The following is a 16,336-nucleotide window of genomic DNA, read 5'->3' as shown; positions in this document are numbered from 1 at the left end:
TTATGGCAGAACTGGGTCTCAAAGCCAGGTCTCTGGGTTCTTAATGCAGTGTTTTGCCCACCCCATCACAGCCTCCTGGGCTGAGTCAGGTCGTTTCACGCTCAGAGGAAGTTGGCTGCCTCCTGCTGGCAGGGAGTTCCTTCCAGGCTGCTAGCTCTACCAGGGAGGAAGGGATGTATGTGGAAGTGCAGAGAAACAAGCCAGTGGGTTATGTACAGAGGCGATCAAGGTTTCTGTTTCCTTCCCTCATCATGGAAGAGGGGCATGGATTACACATGTGTGTCTGTGTGTGTTGGGGGGAGGAATTATGAAAATCCATAATTCATCAGAGGTGACGAGTGTCAGAAAAGTATTCACTTACATTCATTCCCTGAAAGTCACATTCTCCGTATGTTCTTATTTGTCTTTCACCAATGGCATCAGTCAGGTGGACTCAGCAAGAAAAGGCAAGGTTTGAGCCGAATGCTACAGACAGTTTGATTTAACTTCATTTTTCCAGCCAGGGCTGGCTCCCAAGCTAGTTTTTCTTACTCGGTTGTTTGCTACATGAAAAGCCAATTCCCAGAGGTTTCTGAGATTGCCGAGCTCCAATACAAGAAGACTGCTTCAACCCACCCACCCACCCACTTATAAGACATAATGCCGTCCTATTTTTGGTAACAATTAAAGGGCCTCCCGGTGAAAGCAGAAAGCTGTTTATTTTCTGTTACATCACTTCACTTTGCCTTCGAAGGCTGGTCTGTGCTCAGTGTTTTCCTGGTGATGCAAGTCGGCTCTCTCCTCCAGCAGTTGGATCGCTCCCAGATCGCAGCACCTCACAGGTCTCTTCCCCGGAGCAGTGCATTGCTGGAGCGAGTAGCAGCTCACGAATCAGCTGCAGGTCCCTGTTTTGAAAAGCAGAGATACAGAGGCCAAGGAAAAGGGTGGACTCCTATGTGAGCTGGTCTAGAGCAAGACGATCACCATCTGAATTCCCGAAGCCCTGTTCATGTTTGGGGATATTTTGTCGACTGCATGGAAGCAGAGAGAAGCCAAAGGATGGGAAATGCCTGCGTCCCCCTGAAAAGAATTGCTTATTTCCTATGTCTCTTATCTGCGCTTTTGCTGACTGAGGGGAAGAAACCAACGAAGCCAAAATGCCCTGCCGTGTGTACTTGTACCAAAGATAATGCTTTATGTGAGAATGCCAGATCCATCCCACGCACCGTTCCTCCTGATGTTATCTCATTGTAAGGCCCGTAAGCATTTTGGTATCTAATTTACGATTTAACAATTCAAGCCAGTGTATTTTGGGCTTTGTATGTATTGGTAGAAGGGCATGGAGATTCCTCTTGCATGCTTGGCCATCTGACAGTGCTAACCTTTTGCTGCATTTAAAATTTTTTATTTTTGTTAGCTGCTACTGCACATGCTTAGATTTCTGCCCCCCCAAACATTATTTTGAGAAACCTGTAGCAGATTCATCTCTCTTACTTCATCTAAAAGCGACAGTATCGTACTTCATAAAATAGTGTCAAAATCGTGACTGTTACGCTAAACCAGATTAACATAAGGTTTGTTCTGTGTGTGTGTATGTCTCTTTGTGTGTATGTTTGTTTTGTTTTGTTTTCTTTCAGATCCTTTGTGAGATCTGGTTTTACTGAAATCTCAGAAGGGAGTTTTTTATTCACACCATCGCTGCAGCTCTTGTGAGAAATATTTATATCATGACTATTTATAATATAGCATATATTTGAATAAGCCCTCTAGTAAATGATCTCAATCTGAATTTGGTCAAATGTGATTGTATTTTGAAAAGAAAAAGAATATCAGGAAAGTCAAAGGTGGATGGGTTTGTTTGCGACTCGAAATCAACGGTACAGGTTGATTCTTGCCACGGTAAATGAGCTAACCTGTAATGTTATATGCTTTAATGGCTATTTCTGAAGTTGTTGGAATGTGGCAACAATGATCCCAATTCCATTCTACTATTTTAGTTTCATTTTTGACTTGGGAACTTTGGTTCTTTTGCCTTAGAGTTTTTGAATTAGTCAATACAGAACCCAGCATAACATATGTGCTCAAGATGTTGTCTCTTGGGAATCTGGGGCATGCTGCTACTCTATATGATTTACCATGTGGGGAAAAAAACCTGGTTCTTTCTAGGTAATTCCTTAAAATATTAATTCTCAAAAGACTGTTTTCTAATCACATCTAATTTATAACTAGTCCCCTTACAAGGAGGGAAAGAAAATATTAATATAGCATAGTGCAAAGGATTAGTCTTTGCTATATGTTTTGAGTTGGCCACCAGGGAACCACATATTTAAGTCTGTGCCTGAAAATATTCAAAAAGATAATATTTGACTAAGAAATCAGATCTCTCCACAGGCATAATGTAACGTGTATAATTTGTTCCGGTGTGTAATGTTTGGCAATTGGACTTCTAGGTCTTAGGGCAGTACCACGTGGGGCCAAGAGGTCTCTGGGTACTTGGGGTCAGGCAACACACTTGGGTTGTAGCTACACGGCTCCAGGTGGGAAATGGACAATTTAGTTAATCCATTGAATTTTGGGTATCTTCACTGTATGGCCCAGGACCCAAGATTTTTGTTTGTTTTTTGTTTTGTTTTCTTATTTTAATTGACCATTTTGACTGAGGTTCTGTATACATATGCATACATCATAGATTTGACATCGACATTTAAATCTCACCCCACTACTCACTCCCTAGAAACCAGAAATGTAATCTTGTGCAAATGACTAAATCTCTTTGAGCCTCAGTCTTCTCACCTGTAAAATGGAGGTAATAATACATATTTTGGAGGGTTGTTATCAGAGCTGAATAAGATTTAAGTAGATAAAACACTTGGCATATGGTGTGTCAGGGCAAGGGTATGCCAAATGACTACACATTTCGTAAATGGTAGGGTTTTAAAAATTTAGATAACTCTAAAAACCTAAAAATCACACAATTTATTGTTTGGTTTATATGAAATACGAAAACTGGTTCAACTATTTCATTGAATTCACAAACCTGATCAGGTATTTTTTGACATTATGTAATAATGTTGGCTGATGTCCTTCCACTGGCTAATGTCTTTGAGTGATTAACAATTGAGTAGAATATTCCTAAGGGATTTATCTATTTGATTAATGGCTCATGGAGTGGTTAGGGGAAGTGTTAGCTCATTAAGCAAATTCAGAAATGATAGACTTTTTAGTACATAAAGGGGCCAAACCTCTAATGCTGGGATCCTTCCATAGGATAAGATTTTGCTGTGTATGAAAAAGTGATAAATTGTGCTTATACTGTTCATTTGTCAGATAAATAACTGGCTGATTTAAAAAGCACCCATTTGATGTGCTAAAGCACCACTCTCCCCCCAGGTTAGATAAATAAATCAGGCCTTAAAATTCAAAAAGAAGTGTCAATCGGCACAAACTATTCCTTTGTCGACACTAGATGGACATTAGTGGTGACACTGAAAGCCTGGATGGACCCAGTTAATCAGTTACACATCTCCACTTTGTTTTTCTTGGTTGGACCCAACCACAGCAAGCACAGATGCCAGACAATGTTATAGAAATAGTTGCCGGCTGCTGCAGGGTAATGTGATTACACACATTTAGCATCTCAGAGGGAAGCCAAAGGACTGGTTTTTAAATAGCCCACACCGAGTGTGTGCCATGCCCCTGTGTCCCATGCTCTGAGTTCCTATGGAACATTCCAGCCCTTATTTCTAAAAGCAGTTCAGATTTCAGAAATAACAAAAGGACAAGTAATTCTTGCCCTGTACGCCCTCAATAAACTCACATTGGCTCACCTCAAAATGGTAGATTTGTGCCAGGGCTAACTAACTTTATGCAAGATTGTCAAGGGGTCAAAGTTTGTCTTCAACCTTCGGGACCTTGTTTCCTAAAGATGTTGCCCTCATCCTTCCTGCCCATTGTTCTCTGCTTCTCCCTGTCCTCGGGAGAGGGTCTACTAAGCTCATTTTCACTGAGGAGGAAATAAGGCTCCAAATGTTAACTCCCCTAGGACCATTCACAAAATCATTTGTCCTCTAGGATCATTCACAAAATCAGTTGCTGTTGAGTCGATTCCGATTCATAGCAACCGCATGTGTGCAGAGTAGAACTGCACTTCATAGGGATTTCAAGGCTGTCGCCTTTCGGAAGCACATTGCCAGGCCCTGCTTTCCAGACACCTCTGGGTGGGTTCACATCATCAACCTTTTGGTTAGTAGTCGAGTGTTTAACCATTTGTGCCACCCAGAGACTCCTCCTGGAATCATGACAGTGGTGAAACGCATGATTCATAGCCTAGGGAAACGTGGGCCACCAAGCCCCATTGGAACATGCAGGCCCAACAGACCTGGGTTTGGCCTTGGATGACTTTTGTCATCCAGACCATACCAGCCATTGCTTGAAGTTTGCAATGAATTCTAACAGCATTTGTGACCATAGATTGCCAAAAACTGGCCGGTCATATCCTGTGACGAGATAAACTTAGAATGAATTCTGCTTGGTTGACAAAGGCAGTTGGATTTTTGCTCTGTTATTAGAAAGGGAAAAGAACTGTCCCATTCCCATCATCCACCCTAACGATCTGATCTCTTAATTACAGTCTCCAGTGGTTTTTCAGACCTTCTGGTAATTCTCTGTGTAGAAGCCATGATGGGAAGTATGTTTTGAAATGTCAGCCTGGGGTACCGAGGAAAAGAGGCACAGGGCCCCCTAAGTTCCATGTGGTGTGTGAGGAAAAGACCCTGCTAGGGCGCCAGCTGGCAGTTTGTGTTGGAGAACAAGAAAAGCAAAAGCCCACCCTCTGTAGAACGGAGAGAAAGAATAAATGTGTCTAATAAACATTTATCAGAGCGTACATTTTTAAAAAAAACTAAAATTCCCACTTGTGATTTTAAGCAAAAAACAAAATTCTCCCAAGCAAATGCAGTTTCATTCATAGGGCCAGTGTGGAAACATAACCAATGAAAACAATTATTCATTCTAGTTTGCTTTTATTGGATAGGGAGTGGTATTTTAGTGAACATAACTTAGAGAAATGTGTTTTCACATATTACAGCCCTGTTCCCTCTCAACTCCAGACTGAAATCCCCAGTGATACAGGCTCATAACTGAAGTAAAATTCTAATTTAAGGGGATAAAATGCATCCATATTGCCATCAGTTCATGAATGAAACCCCTCCAACCCCTAAGAGAGTTCTATTTGCAGGGAGTGAATTCCAGGGTTAGTTTTAGCATCATGCTAAAAATAAATTTAAAAAGTTATATAGAAGAATTCAATATGACCAGAAAAACTTCTGTTTATGCCAATTCGATTTTTGCCTTGTGTGGATGGACAGAATTGATCCTTCTAAGGAAAAGAGTAGTATTCTTTCTTTAATTAATCCACAGTCAACACAAAAGAGCACAGTCCATAATAAACCAAAAACGAAAAACAAATGGAAAAACAAATAGCACGGACAAGAGAAATACTAAATCCACCCTTACTAAGGGCTTTATCATTTGGGCCTGTACTACTTATCCAGGGAAAAATATCCATGGCCTATGTTACCTTTTAGTGAGTGTTACCTTTTTCTATTCTTCTTCATATTACAAGCATAAGAAATGTTTGGCAGTCCTCAATGACAACTGAAAACAGACCTATTGGCTAAGAGGAATTATTAGCTGGTTTTAGGGTTTAGCATGCTTTGGTTTGTGCGATCTGACAACTGGCCAAAGTAAAAACGTCAGTCATCTAGGCTTTTTTTATCTACAATTTGCCTAATGACCCATAGATCTGATTCTTAATTTTAATTAATCAGTTAGCTAATTAATTAATTGTTGTAACTGTACAACTAGCTCTGTACAACAAACGTTTTCATTGAAAAGCATATTTCTTCCTCCCAATTATTCAAACAAGAAACCTAGGCATCACCTCTCTCCTCTCCCTTACTGCCCACTTCCAACTGGCCAAGTCATCACTCAACCAGTATGAGAGTATGCTTCCTTCTCCTCACCCCAGGCCACTGCCCTAATTGAGGCGTTCGTTGTTTTCAAAGGCTGCTCCAGGAGCTTCTGTTCAGGTTTCCCTGCTCAGGTCCCATCCTTACCATCTCCATTGGTGTTACCTTCCTGAAACACATCATGTCACCCTTGAGCTTGGAAGTCATTAATGGCTCCCTATAGACAGAAAATTCAAACACCTCAGCTTATATTAATAGATTTTGACTGTTTCCTGTTGGTCCAGAGTTCTCTCTCTTGACATTGACCCTCAAGCTCCATTCATACCAGATGGAAATACCTCATTCCCTGATCTCTGTTTTCTCAGACTCTGTAGGCTTTACTGATGTCTCTAGTGTTGTCTGTCACTTATTAGAGCTATCTGTGTCTGTATCTGCCTCGTATCGCTCATAGAGGACCATTAAGAAGAGCCTAGGCATTGGAAACCTAGGCTTGTTTACTAGGTATTTTTAAATTCAATCCATATTTTCAGAAATTTTGTCCTAAAGACTCCTGTTTGGCTCTCAGTACATAGTCCTATTCATGTTCACACTCTTCCTTGTGTTCAGTATCCCCGTCTGACTTCACATGGACTAAGGATGTGGACATATGGGAAGGAAGTATCAAGTGTGAACCAAAAAGTGTGAAGATATATTTGCACATGAAGATATGGCTTCAGACTTCCTTCAACACGGATTTCCAGTGTAAAGAACTTAAAAGGCAAAGCATCCAAAGCCTTTCCTTAGACCCCTGCTTGAATCGCTTTTGTCCTGTCTTGATTTTATGTAGGTCTTTGACATGTAACAATCACATTTAGGCTTTCTAGGTTCTTAGTTTTCCTGTGGAAGCTGGCTAGTTGCTTTCCCATGAAGAGTAAAATTCTCCTTTATCCAGTCTGACAGGACATTCAAAGGGAAGTGTTAGTTAAGCATTATTAAGAAGAAAAAAATTCATTAATTAGAAGATAATCATTTCTTTTTTTGCCTGTTTAGATCTGCTATAGGGCTGCTATGAGCTGGAATCGACTCAATGGCAATGGGTTTGGTTTGGTTTTGGTTTAGCTAAAACAAGTGCTTATTTATTGCATAGTTGCAAGCAGTTACAAAATGAAAGCAAAAGCCTCCCCTTTCAGCCAATACATTTTGGGGTTCTGCCATGCAGCAGGCACAGTGTTAGGCACCATGAGGGACCCAAAGACAAGCGAGATGCTGTCGCTCCCTGCCCTGAAGGGAATATGGCAGCTCCAAGCTGGTGGTGATTCCTAAAAACGTAAATCATATTTTGCCTGTAAATGAATGTATTGTAAGGTAATCTTGATAAGCTTTCTTGTCTTGTTCAAAATGATATTCAGTTGATTGGTAGTGATGGCGGTGCTCACTGGTTGTTGATACTGTGGCTGTCATGGGTTACAAAATGATTGCAGGGGCTATCCAAAGACAGCTATTATATCAGGATGGCTCAGCCACTGAGTTGGCAGTGTATTGAGTGGCAGAGAACCTGGGCTTTGTGGTCAGATAAACGTAAGTCCAAATCCTCACTCTGCTGCTTCGTTGTGTAATTTGGGGCAAGTGTAGTCAAGCCTTGGTGTCCCATCCACAAGATGGGGAATAACCACGGTACCTACTGCACAGGATTATCGTGAGGAATAAATGAAACAATTCATGTAAAGTGCTTGGTACAGTTCCTGTTTCTCAATAAACATTAGCTTTTTTTTTTTTATTATTATTATAGTATCTGAAAAGCACTTTAACGTGAAGCACCGTTAACATCAGATTAGTGTCTGTGCGTATAGGTTGGGTTTGCCTACAACCCCAGCTTTAAAATTCTGTGGTTCTGCACATAGTTCTCCATCAGCCCCTGCTAAAATATCTTTCCTTCAAATATTTCTCGTGGGAAGCATCAACTATTTACGCTTCTAAAAACAAAGAAGGAAAAATCATAACCCTCTCACCTCTTCCTCATAAAAAAATAACTGGCACCACATTTTGTAAAATATGTCAGATTTTATTTTAAATAATTAACATTGACCAGTCTTCAGATTAGTGTTTCTGTGCTAGAATGGGAAAAGGCCTGAACGAGAGGTCAGGTGACGTGGGTTTGAGATCTAGTTCTGCTACTAATGGTTTGTGCAACCCTGGGGAGAATGTCCAGACAATATGTCACAAAGTGTCCCTGCACCTCAACTTTTATATGCATAAAATACCAAAGATAGATTAAATTATGGTTCTGAAACTCAAATGCCAATAGAGGGTGGGGAGGTAAGGTAAATTAGAGAAGCAGTTGGATATAAAACAATAGGGAATGGTGGTGACTGAAGTAAACCAGAAAAATCATGTCTAACAGCCATGTCTCAGCTTCCACTGATCATTGCGATGGGAATATAGTACATGGATGGTATTTTCTAATTTTCAAGGCAGAAATCTGGAAGCAGATTGTTAAAACAAGATAAAGGCCAAACAAAACACGGGCTGACATTTCTAGACTTTTACACTCAATTGTATCAACAGTCTCTTTCTAGCTTAAAAATTCTATCCCATTTTGCAAACAGGGTTGCTTTTCCAATTAAATTTTTAAATTAATATGATACAGAAAAAGATCTTGTTAAATAAATGAGCAATTTTTTTAAATCAATTCTAACAAATCAGCAATTTTGGATTATTAATTGAAATTGCCTCATAATACAGAATTGGCTATTATAAAACTATTACTAAAATAATAATGTAGTTCCCAACCAGCAGGTCTAAAGGACCCTACCCAGGCCCTCTCTATTTGGTAGCTGATGATAAAACAATGTTTCAGTATCCCTCCCATGGGACGAGGATTAGAGAGAAATTGCTGGACCCATTTAGTTGGTAAGACATCCAGTGTTTTCCTGTGAAAAGTGTGATTAAAAAGCAAGGAGCATTAAAAAAAATTATGATGACTTGGGAAAATGTTTGTTTTTGTGAGGATTAGTTAGAATAATGTAAATAAAATGCTAATGTAAAATTCAGTGTCTGATATGTAAGTACTCAATAATAAATGGCATCTAATTATTATTTTCTTTAAAAAAGAAAGCAAGGAGCCTTTTAAACAAATAAACAGACCAGAATGTATAAGTGCAAATAACTCTTGGCTTGCAGAGAATTATTGGTAGAAGGCTGTAGACTCTTCCCAAATGTGCTTCTATAGCTAAACATTTCTGGATTCCTTTTTAGAATCGTCTTCACTGCCAGCTTACAAGCCATGCAGTAAAACCAGCCGAGGTTTTGTTAAGGACATTCATCATCTTTGTATTGCCTAGACTGATACCGATCTGTTTACTACCTACCATGATGCTAAGCACTTTATATATCTCATTTCATTTCATCTTCACAGTAACCCGGTGAGACAGGCATGATCATCTCCATTTTACAGATGAAGCACTGAGTCCTAGAAGAGTTAGGTAACCTCCTCAATGTCACATCCCTAATAAGTTGCAGAGCCTGGGTTTAAACCCAAGTCCTCACTTTTAACCACTTATATCTACTTCCTCCTGAACGTGAATCTTCAGGCTTGACTTTGCACAGTTTTGTTTCCAAAATCAAACCCCCTCTCAAAGGGTCAAGCTTTGCCATTAATGAGGATATTGAGGAGAATGTGTCCTGATTCCTTGAGACAATTACTGAGAAGGAGTTTCAAAAGCCCTTTGAAAGAGTGGGAGCATTGCTGGCAAGAGCATCCAGTTGCCCTAGGAGCCAACTCTCATTTGTATGTGGAAGCTCTGGTCTCCTTGCTTTAAAAAAAAAAAAGAAAAAACCTTATTTACTTTAAGGTTACACCTTAGACCAGTGTTTTCTAAACTCGTGTTCTGTGGAACGGTTGACCTGAAAGAAAAGGCTTCTGTGCTCAGATAAACTTGGGAAACACCGCACGTTCTAGCCCCGCTGGTTATTCACGATGCACCTTGGCATAGAAAAGGATCTGAAATTATTTAATGTTGCTTAACTTTTCTTAATAACCCATAGAATATTGGTTCTGTGGAACATATTCGGGGAATCTGTGCCTTTGATATTCTTTTTTTATTTATTAGATTAATTATTGATACTTTACCTTGTTCTAAAAAGGCTTAGTAGGAGAGTTCAAGCAGGCAGGAAGCAGCCCATCTTGATGGAGATATTAAACCATCCAGCCCCAAATAAGCAGCCACTGGAGACAGACTTGTTAGTGTGGGTTCAGTAAATGATTATCTGAGAGTCAAGCTTCACCACCAGCCAACCAACTGGGCAAGCAGCTTGGAACACACTCCTTCTCTGAGGATGGATGCTCGCTCCATCTCAGTGAATGCTCCATCTTTTGGAGGAAAGTAGATTATTACTTGGAGTTCCGGGGTCACGCAAATAATTAACGTGCTTTGTTGCTAAATAAAAGGCAGGAGGTTCAAGTCTACCCAGATGCTCCTTGAAAGAAAGGCCTGGCAATCTACTTCCCAAAATTCAGCCATCGAAAGCCCTGTAGAGCACAGTTCTACTCTGACACACATGGGGTCACCAGAACTTGGAACGGGCTTTATGGCAACTGGCTGAAACTGGTTTAGATTATCCTTTGCAGCCCATTCAGCATGAAAAAGCCCCCTGAGCTTAAATTTGCACTCTTATTGTTTTTATTTGGAGTGGATTCTCTTGTAGCTATTTCCCAAATGTCTGAATCAGCATTTCTCAGGGTAAGTGCCATGGAATATTTATATGTGAAGTTCAATCATAAAGGGTTTCATTACCAAGAAGTTTGGGAAACTGCATATTTAATTCTTCTTTTCAAGAGTCTCAATTTGTTTAAGGATAGAAAAGACTTGAGTAGTTAAAAAACCTCATTAACTTCATTTACCCACTTTTCCCAAATTTATTTGCCTTCTTTATGCATGTAACACCTTTCAACTCCTTGAAGGTCTTATGTTCCAGGGAATACACTCTGGACAATGCTGGCTGAGGCTCTTCTAGGTTTGCAGCAGAGACTGGGCAGATGTGATGTGACTAAAGGTAGGAAGCATGGCCTTTCCCGTGGCCATGAACTAGCCCTGGTGGAAAGACCATGCCTGAGCATGGACTTCCAGTCCAGGCACTTATAAGCTTTAAATGACTTTACCTCTCTCACCTCAGTTTCCTTTGTCTTTAATGTAGAGAAAATAAAACCCACATCATAGTGTTATTAAAATAAGCTAATAGACGGAAAGCTGCTAAAAATGAGGCCTGGTACAACGTGGGCTTTGGATAAAAATTAAGCCCCTTCTCCCTGGTTGATGCAGGGCCAGGGAGACACCAACCCTAATTTATAAACAACATAAAGAGGTCAGTTGGTGGACTAGTTGTGCCAGCTTCTAGAAGGAAAAGTTTTGACTGTCTTGGGATGAGGGGTAATGGACTAGCATCAAAGAGGTGGTTCCATGCTCAAATCTTTGCTGGTGCACACACTGCTGAGAATATTCCCAAAGGAAACTCTGAAAATCCTAAAACCTACATCCTAATCCTGGTTCTGCCACTGACAAAAGATGTGACCTTGGTCAAGTCACTTAACCTGTGCTGGCCCCAGCTTCCTCTACTGTAAAATGAAAGAATTGTACTACACATCTCCCTGAATTACCCCTACCCCAGTCTCAGATTTATAGGGAGCCAAATTAAGGCTATTCTCAGTCTATCCAGATCAAAGAGATGGTGGTTTACTTAAGGATCAGCTGAATTATACTGAAAATGTTTTTCAGTGATGAGACTCAAAAACAACGGTCAAATAATCTGCTTCTATGTGATGCTGCCTGTTTTAAGGCTTTCGTATTTTAAGAGCGTATTTTTAAATATTCAAATGTAAATTATTCCTGTGGCACATATGCTTAGAATGTGTGCGTTTAACTAAAGTGAATCATCAGCCTATTGTTAATTATCATTCAACTGGCCTTATTCTTTTGGATAAAGGAGAATATTAGCAACAACCAGAGGGTCTGAATCATTTAAGCAAAGCCAGCACTAATCAAGTTGGCGACCTCCTCCAACTGTGCCCCAATTCTTCCAACAGCTGTAACTTGTATGTATTGTGCTCTTCCATTTACATATATATATAGAAACACACAGACACACATATGCCTGGAAATGTGCACACTTGTATTTGCACACACTACCCACGGCTGCTAATTAACCTAGGCAATACCCATGAAAGTTTCCTTGGCCAGGTAACAACCTCACTGGACCTCAATTTCCTTAGCAGTAAAATTAAGGTCCTTTACTACATCCCAAGAGCTTTTCCAGCTGTGACATTTTATGTCTATGCCCTTTGTGGAAGCACTGGAGACATGGTCATATACATTATTTCATATGATTTTTAGGATCATCCAAGAAGTCTTTTTGTTTTTATAATTCCTATTTTAACAGATGATGAAACAGATTCACCTACTTAATACAGCACATACATAAGTGGCAGCTACAAGCCTAGAAACCAGATTCTCTATTCTGTGTCCAGTCAATGCAGACTCTAAGTGACAACCAGGTGCTTGCTGTCAGAGATCTCTCTACTAGGCCATAAGATTTTTAGGAGGTTCCTAATTGGACTGAAAAGCCAGGACTATTAGAATTGCTGTTAGAAACCGTTCTTCTCCATCCAGAGTTGTCTTTCCCAAGTGGGGGTTGTATGGGAGGACTCCCTAAATCATCTCCACTCTATAATCAAGAGAACCTGCTTCTGGGCTGCAAGACAAGATTCAAGTCACTCATGGGTCTATGACAACTCTGGCAATCAAGAAGTCACAGGTGAGTCTGAAGAAGCAAGTGCCATTAAAGCCAGGGGGCCCTGGCATATGACGAGATGAGCAGTCTGGTTTGAGACAAGGGGAGATCTTCTCAGGTGGGGCTCACCCCCTACCCCCACCCCCACATTCAGCCATCTGCATACCAGCCTCCCCGCCATTCTCCTCCCTTATCCAGGGCCCATGCCTACTCTTCCGTGAATGAAGTCTGCTCCAAGTATGGACTCATGTACACGTTAGAGCTGGAAGGGGCCTCAGTTACTATGTAGTCTAGCTCCCTCATTTTACAACATAGAGAGAAGAGACATGCTCAAGACATGGAAGATTTATGGCCATGAAGGAATTAAGACCCAGGCTGTTTATTAAGTCTCCTTTTTTTAAGATTTCTTCTTCAGTGTGCTCCTTCCCTGGCACCCAAGTAGCCGGGGCTGGAAACTGCTCCAGTGGCCCACCAGCCTTTGCATCAACACATGGGCCTTTCCAGTCCTTCTACTCTGTGCCTGCCCTGTCTCTGGCTTCTTGGCTGGACTTCGGATAGCCTTCACCTCGACTCCCTTCTAGTGCGGCCAGATCCTCATTCTTCGATCCTCTGCTTCTTCCTCATGTCTCTTTGCTGACCCCAGGCTCTGCCAGAACTCTGAGTTTTATGCTAATCCTGTCTCCAACTTTTCTGCCCTCTTTGAATTAAATTCTGGTGGTCTTAGCTTTTCAGTCCAACTGAGAACCTTTAACAATCTTATGGCCTTGGTGCTGATTTGTTGCTTATGAAGAGATGTGACCCACCCCTATATAGGGGTTAGATATGGCAGCTGGAAGTAGGCACTGGAGCATGGGGTTAGCAGTCATGTTAGAGGTCACATCCTCTGATCCCAATGCAATAGTAATAATAAAATTCTGAAATTTAAAAAAATCTGTTGTCAACTGGTAATTTCTAGAATACATTCTAAATACAGCAGCTTGGGTGGTGCAAGCAGTTTGTGATCGGCTGCTAACCTAAAGGTTGACAGTTCACACCTACGTAGCAGCTTCATGGAAGAAACGCCTGGCAAACTACTTCTGTAAAGATCACACCCAAGAAAATCTTATGGAGCAGTTCTCCTCTGTAATATATGGGGTCACCATCAGTCGGGGGGGCTGACTTGATGGCAGTTGACAACATTCTAAATACCTGTTGAAATCACATATGCAATTATAGATTCACTAAAAAATAATTTAAAAGACTTACTTATAGAAACTTATTAGATGCTTTACACAGAGATAAATTCATATTTCTAAATACTTTCATTTTAAATCTAAAAGAATAAAAATATGTGAATTGAGCACTAAACTCAATAAGTTAGGTGAGCAAAAGCTGCTTTAAGGAAATAGGGAGAAAATAAATTATAAAGAGTAAAAATAATAAATTAGGTAGCAGTGGCAGTAATAAATCTAAGATTTTGTTCTTGGAAAAATCCAATAAAATATCAGAAATTGAAGGAAGTAATGCTTACAAGCTGGGGAGGACTTAATTATTCAACGAAACACCTTGGGTGAATTTGAGTAAGTATTTAAAAAAAAAAAAAAGAATAAAGGTAGCAAAAAGATAGAAACTACCTAGGTGCCCATCAACAGACAAATGGATAGATTCTGGTACATACACACAGTGGAATACTACGCAAAAATAAAGAACAAGGATGAATCCAGGAAAAATCTCATGACGTGGGTGAATCTGCTTCCAGATTCCAGGCATTATGCGGACTGAAATTAGTCAGTTGCAAAAGGACAAATATTGTATGAGACCACTATTATAAGGACTCAAGAAAAGGTCTAAACACGGAAGAAAACATTCTTTGATGGTTACAAGATGGAGAGGGAGGGAGAGTGGAATTCACTAACTAGAGAGTAGACAAGAATTATCTTAGGTGAAGAGAAGGACAACACACAATACAGGGGAAGTCAGCGCAACTGGACTAAACTGAAAACTAAGAAGTTTCCTGAACACAACCAAACACTTCAAGGGACAGAGTAGCAGAGGTGGGAGCCTGGGGACCATGGTTTTGGGGGACATCTAGGTCAATTGGCATAACGTTTATTAAGAAAATGTTCTGCATCCCACTTTGGTGAGTGGCATCTGAAGTCTTAAAAGGTAGCAAGCAGACATCTGTTGTTGTTGTTGTTGTTGTTGTTAGGTGCTGTTGAGTCGGTTCTGACTCATAGTGACTCAGTGCACAACAGAATGAAACACTGCCTGGTCCTGAGCCATCCTTACAATCATTGTTATGCTTGAGCTCATTGTTACAGCCACTGTGTCAATCCACAGACATCTAAGATGCATCAATTGGTCCCAACCCACCTGAAGCAAAGGAGAATGAAGAACACCAAAGAGACAAGGAAAATATTAGCCCAAGAGACAAAAGCGCCACATAAACCAGAGACTTCATCAACCTGAGACCTGAAGAACTAGATGGTGCCTGGCTACCACCAATGACCGCCCTGACAGGGAACGGAACAGAGAGTCCCTGATGGAGCAGGAGAAAAGAGTGGTGCAGAACTCAAAATTCACATCAAAAGATCAGACTTAGTGGTCTGACTGAAGCTACAGGAACCCCAGAAGACATGGCCCCAGACTCTCTGTTAACCCAGAACTACAACAATTCCAGAAGCCAACTCTTTAGACAGAGATTCGACTGGACTATAAAACAAAATACTCGTGTGCTTCTTAGTTCAAGTAGATACATAAGACTAAATGTGCAGCTCCTGTCGGGAGGTGAGATAAGAAGCCAGAAAGGGCTAGGAGCTGGCTGAATGGACATGGGAAACCCAGGGTGGAAAGGGGGGGTGTGCTGTTACATTATGGGAATTGCAGCTACGGTCACATAACAATATGTGTATAAAATTTTGCATGAGAAATTAACTTGAGCTATAAACTTTCACTTAAATCACAAAAAACAAAAACAAAAGTCTCCTAGATCGTTTAAAATAAAGAGAATGAAACTCCAATCCTTATGTTTTTTATTGATTCCTCTAAATATGTTTGATCTTAATATTATGGCTTGTTATTGGGCCAGATACACTTCAGTGTCCATAGTCCATTTACATTCAGTGTAATTATTGATAAATTATTGATAGGTATGTCATTTTGATGTATTGTGTGTGTGTGTGTGTGTTGTTGTTGACAGCTGCTTTGTTCCACTTAATTTTCTGTGCTAAGCCATTTTTCTTTATGCATTTTCTTTTCATCTTTTTCATTGTTGTTGATTTTGTATTTGCTGAGTCTTTATGTTTTTCTTTTTTTATTTTGATGTGTAGGATCGTGAGTTTCCTTTGTGGTTACCTTAATATTTACCTCCATTTTTCTAAGTTTAAACCAATCTTTTATTTCTTGATATTGCCTGGACTTCCTCTCCATATGAAAGTTCTATGACTACATTATTTAGCCCCTCTTTTTTGTTTTAATATTGTCATTTACATGTTGACATCTCTGTTTCCCTATTTTCAGCGTTTTAGCTTTGATTTATTTTTGTGACTTCCCTATCTAGGTTGGTATCTGGTTGTTTTGTCCTATGTTCTAGTCTTGGGTTGTTAGCTAATGTTATTGATTTGCTAACTGAAGAACTCCCTGTAGTA

The 16,336-nt window shown here is 40.3% G+C and overlaps 1 protein-coding gene across 4 annotated transcripts in view; it reads left to right on the top strand.

Annotated features, from left to right (window-relative positions):
- Window positions 1-1,014: 1,014 nt before the first annotated feature.
- Window positions 1,015-16,336, top strand: part of LGI1 (leucine rich glioma inactivated 1) — a 46,189-nt gene continuing 30,867 nt past the window's right edge. For 3 of the 4 annotated variants that reach the window (XM_010589107.3, XM_003409227.4, XM_023546915.2), the window contains exons 1-2: window positions 1,015-1,229; window positions 1,617-1,688. In XM_010589107.3, coding sequence (XP_010587409.1) covers window positions 1,015-1,229; window positions 1,617-1,688 — 287 coding nt within the window. The remainder of the gene's footprint in view (window positions 1,230-1,616; window positions 1,689-16,336) is intronic. The other variant, XM_010589106.2, reaches the window with a different exon arrangement.

This window comes from Loxodonta africana, chromosome 16 (genome assembly GCF_030014295.1).
Source record: "Loxodonta africana isolate mLoxAfr1 chromosome 16, mLoxAfr1.hap2, whole genome shotgun sequence".
NCBI classification, from domain to species: Eukaryota; Metazoa; Chordata; class Mammalia; order Proboscidea; family Elephantidae; genus Loxodonta; species Loxodonta africana.
Note: the sequence above shows the minus strand (reverse complement) of the source record. Positions and strands in the feature narration are given on the sequence as shown.